At 39.9% G+C, this 5,189-nt stretch overlaps 1 protein-coding gene across 1 annotated transcript; it reads right to left on the bottom strand.

Moving 5' to 3' along the window:
• Positions 1-609: 609 nt before the first annotated feature.
• On the bottom strand, positions 610-1,140 carry LOC311187462 (large ribosomal subunit protein eL8-like; the record flags this gene model as incomplete). The annotated part of the gene is made up of 1 exon (XM_084258874.1): positions 610-1,140. The coding sequence occupies one exon, from the start codon at positions 1,138-1,140 to the stop codon at positions 610-612; it is 531 nt and encodes a 176-aa protein (XP_084115000.1).
• Positions 1,141-5,189: the final 4,049 nt, after the last annotated feature.

Below are 5,189 nucleotides of genomic sequence, written 5' to 3'. Positions count from 1 at the left end.
TATGCTAAACTACAGTGTCATGTATTTTTGCTCACTTAATATTGGTAATATACAATTTTCCCCCACTCCCTCCACACACATTATCAAGCTTTTCAGACATTTTTGTATTTTCTATTCAGTTTTTGTTTTTGTTGATTTTTCTATTGTTTCCTCTTTCATTGATATTATTTCACTTGTTTCTTTTTGTTTTTGTTCATTTTTTTCTTTTTTTAAACTCTCAACTTGGTTCCTCTATTGCTATTTCTTTTCTTTTTTTCTTTTTTTTTTTTTTTGACACTGGCCGAAGGAGGACATTTATTATTTTATGTACAGAAAACACCCCAGCATATATATGCTCAGCCAATTTAGTGGTGAGTTCTTAGCCTCTCCTTTTCCAGCTTGGTGATAAGAGCCACAGATTTTGGACCCAGGACACCCCCTCCACACCCGTGACTAATATCTCATCCTATCTGTCATTGTCCTTGGTCTGATAGATGCCACCAGCTTAGCCAAGGCTCCTTTGTCTTCCAAGCTAACCTGTGTGTAGGAGACAGCGGCCCAAGTCTCCCTGTGGCCCAGAAGCCCCAGCCTCATCTTCCCCTTGATAATGCAGTAGGGATCCCCCATCTTTCAACACAGGGCAGGCAGCAAGAAAATCAGTTCCTTGGGGTCCACATCATGTGTGATCACCACCAACTGAGACTTCTTGTTGTCCACCAGGGTGATGACAGTATCAACCCCTGCTCCAAGGACAGGTTCCCTCTTAGTGGGGATATCCATCCCCCTTGCTGGCAGCTTTCTTCTCATCCTGGGCCAACAATCTATGCTACTTCTCTTGCTTGGTCTCTGGTCCCTATTTGTGTGCCAGCACAAGCAGCGGAGGAGCCAGCTGATTGGCAGCCCATGGCCTGGGTGAACTGGTGTATGGTGGAAGGCACACTTAGCCGCTTGTAGAAAATTGCCCTTGGCCACTGCAGCCTGATGGAGAGGGGCCATGTCACAAAGTGAGTGAGGTCCCTTTTGGGCTGTGTGCCCTGGCTGATGCCAAAAATTCTTGGGCCTTTTCTCAAACAGGGCATTTACCACGCTCTTGGCCTCCTGATTGTTCAACATGGTAGGGCCCAGGGCCACCTTCTTTCCCTTGGCCTTTCCTTTCAGCATTTTGCTGCAGGAGAGAGCAAGAAAAGGGAGTTGTGGGTAACACATCCATTTCATCTTTTTTTTTTAAGATTTATTATTTATGCATATAAGTCCTGGGGTGTAGGTGGGTAAGAAGATTCACCAGAGACAGAGTGGGAAACAGAACAGGCAGATTGACTGAAAAACACTGCTGAGGGGAGCAGTGGGCGAGACAGGAGAGGTCTGCTGCACCATGTGGGTCACCTCCCTGGCTGGGGATCGAACTTAGGCCACAGTGGTAAGAGCATGATAGCACTGAGACTTAACCGCTTGCGCCACCAGGGAGACCCAATATTTCTTCTTTTCAAATGTCTCTTCAAGTACTTTTAGCTTCATCCTCAAAGTGTTGCTATGTGGATATTTTTATTGATGGTCTGCACTTTCATATTAATCATGTAAACATGGAATGATTTTTATTCTACTCAGGGCATATACTTCCCTTTTTTGTAAAGAATAATTTATTTATGCATACAAGAGCTGGGGTACAGGCCAGAGATGCTGGGGGTGGGTGAGAGGATTCACCAGAGACAGAGCAGGAAACAGAACAGGCAGATTGACCGAAATACACTGCTGAGGGGAGCGGCAGGAGAGACAGGAGAGGTCTGCTCGGCCATGTGGTTTTCTCCCTGGCTGGGGATCAAACTTGTGTTGCAGAGGCTGCGGATTGCTTCATAGTGCAGTGCTTAACCACTTGCACCACCAGGGAGGCCCCGCATACTTCCCTTTTTTAAGTTTTAATGCCACAATCAATATCAGAAGACTCTCGGTCATTTTCCCTGCTAATACCGCCTAATTCACATTCTCTCAGCTCTTTTCTCTTATAGGAAGATATACTAAAACTCTATTGGGTGTACATTTTATGCACAATTACTTGGAAACTTACTTTTATATTTTGCATTTTGAGCAATTTTTTCTGACATGTATTGCCCAGATCGCTACTTATCTCTCCAGCTGGATCTAATTTTTTAACACAAATATGTGCATTAGAATTGACCATATTTTTGATATCAAAACGTTTCAGTAATTTTTTCCAAATATCCATTGGCCTGGTGAACAGGTTTTGCTTTTTAGAGATGTCTTTGGTAACACCCAGTATACAAAGTTTCCTGCAGGTCAGTGATTTTTTTTCTAGTACTCCTTGTAACAGAGTATACAGATTTGGGGGTGTCCTGGATTTTTCCTGTGGCCTCACTTGCAACTTTCTGTCTCCTACAGTTCCTTCTTTTTATCTTTACGTGACATGAAGACCAAAGACCCTGGTTCTTGCACCCTGTTGCCCTTAGTCAATGTCAGCAGCAACAACACTTGAAAACAATCAGCACTTTCATTGTCTCTTTATTTCTGACAGCTGGGATGGGGGATTACTCTTTCTCCTGAGATTAGCTCTGCCATCACTTTCTGTTGTTATAGCCAGCACTCCCAGGTGGCTCCAGAGTTTTGTTTTTGTTTTGTAATTTTTGTTATCTTTCCAAAATGGGCTTAATGATCTCTCTCTCTCTCTCTCCCACTGCTAAAGAACTAGCTCCAAACCCCGCTTTGTTTCTGCAGAGCAAGTTAGTTTTCCCTTTGTTCTATTTCCCATACTCCGAATGAATGTTCTTCAAAAATCTTATGAAGAGAATCTTCCAAAGAAAAGGCCAGAATGCCTAACTGCATTTCTCCCACTTTTAGAGCTCCCAGTAGTCATTGTAACTGTACTCTAAGTCTACAGAACCATTCTACCATTCTCTAATGTCAATTTAGGGAATGGTTAGAAAATCATCCTCCATCGCAGTTGTCAGAAATAAAGAGGGATATCAAAGTACTGATTGTCTCAGGTGTTACTGTTGCAGCTACCCTGAGAAAAGGTGATCCCTGCAATCAATATCTGATATTTATCAGCCTAAGCCCAGAATATGACCCTCTGTATACAAAAGCACTTCAGCTTGGTGAACACTGATGAAGAGTGTCCTAACCATGGTGGGGGCAACCCCACTGTATTCTGCATTATGAGATGCTTCTGGAAAAAGTTAACAAATAGAGGTGTGAGGATGCTGAGCTCCAAAAGAGAAACCTGACAGGCACATGTCTGTTTCTTTTTCAATTTTTTTTTTTTGAGTTGTTACACAGCACAGGATTTAGTTAACTCTAACTTCGATCCAGAGTTCAGTAGAAGTTCTAATAGGTACCTTTCTAAGGATGTAGATTTTTGTTAAGTAGAATAAGAACTGTCATGAACCAAATGGCTTGCCTTGTAGTGGATTGACAGTAATCAGCTTTGGAAGAACTTTAGCAGAGGTGGATGACTCTGTCATGGGTGTTCTAAGGAGATTTTGTCAAGTGGATGAAGTTTGAACTTGATGGCTTTTCATATTTCTTTCAAATCAAAGATTATTTTCCTCTATGAAGCTCCCGCATCTTGAAGCTTTTCTGTTATTGCCTCTAGGACTATGAATTGGTAGGAGATTTGTTAATGATTAAAAGAGACAGGTAGCTATAGATTTTTGAGGAAATAGAAGTTGAGGGCTAGAGGTATAAATAGATGAGCCAATCATTCCAATATTACTTTATCTCTGTCATAGTACTATTCTTTATTGCTAATTCTCATCTTTGTTCAGATGGATATACTATCTAGCCTGCATTAAACCTAGGGCCACAAAATTTATAAACTTACATCCCTGTCATGTAATAAATTTGTTTTCCATACCAGATTCTAATTTCTTGGTTCCTTCTGTGCCTAAATTAAAATCTTATGTTTCTGGAATGCCCCATCCCTTTGCAACTGCAGCAAGGTTTTTTCTCACCATTATGGTAACGCCATGCTTTTTTTTCTGGTTGTTTTATTTCCTTTTTAAAAATAAGTATTGTATTTATTTTTGAATTAACAGTGGTTCACAGGACTGTATATGTTTCAGAGGAACAGGTTCACACCTCCTCAGATGTGCATCACCCCACCCCACTCACCCCAGAGCACCCATATCCCTTTATTGTATACCATTGGACCTCTTTACCCACTTTGTTCTGATGCCCAACTTCCTCCCTAGTAGCCTCAGTTCTGCAATCATCTTTCTAGATTTTGATTTGCTTGAGTTTTGTCATTTAGAAAATGGAACCTACCACAAAATAAATCAGTGGGCTTTATTTAGTTGTGTAAACAGCGAACTCTACCCTCTACCCTTATAATGATCTTGTAAGGTTCCAAGATAGCTTTTAAAGTCTTACGAATACACTGAAGTCAAGTATTTGATAACAATTGTGCATGAATATTTTATTAACAAATATTTCAAATAAGGGTGCATTTAATATGCACATATTTAAATTGTTTTCACTTAACCATGCATTTGCACTTCTTGTTCCTTGCTGCTGACACATACCCAGGCAGAAAAGCTTTTAACTTTTCAGTTACAAATGAAATGTTTTTCAGCCAAGCAGTAGTTTTTCCTCATTAACAAAAAGACTCTTCAGAGATACTTCTCAAAGTAAAAATTTCAAAGAAATTGTAAAGTAACCCAAACTTACAAGTATGTTGCCCGAATGAAAATAAAGCCAAAGTGAAAATACTTCAACTGAGTGTAATTTTCAAATCAAAAACATGACTCATAGGATAATAAAAAAAGTTCCACCATGGGTCAAAATTTGAAAGTGCAAGAATATCAAAAGAACAGTTTTTAGTTACTGTTATATTGTTAGTCTAAAATCTAAAATATATTGTTGTCAGGTTAAGCATTAAAAACTGACTTAAGCATTTGGAGTCTAGTTATATTAATCTGTAGATACCCTGCTCCCTACCTGAGAACTAGAGGGTGTTTCTCATTTTTGCCTTGTGAGATTTCTGTTGGATAAATATTGTCTGTAGAATATTAGATTTGCAAGTTGAGCGAGTAAAGAGTATAAAAGAGTATCAGAGATTTTAATTAAGCAATGTGGATAATGTACTTAGGAGGAAGAAGGCACGGGAGTCACATCCTAGCTCAATCACTCAGAAGCTACAGACAAGCTATTTAAATTTCTCAGTCTTGGTCTCAAGTAGGCAAAGTACTACTTTGATAGAT

This window comes from Talpa europaea, assembly GCF_964194135.1.
Source record: "Talpa europaea genome assembly, chromosome: X".
Classification (NCBI taxonomy): Eukaryota; Metazoa; Chordata; class Mammalia; order Eulipotyphla; family Talpidae; genus Talpa; species Talpa europaea.
Note: the sequence above shows the minus strand (reverse complement) of the source record. Positions and strands in the feature narration are given on the sequence as shown.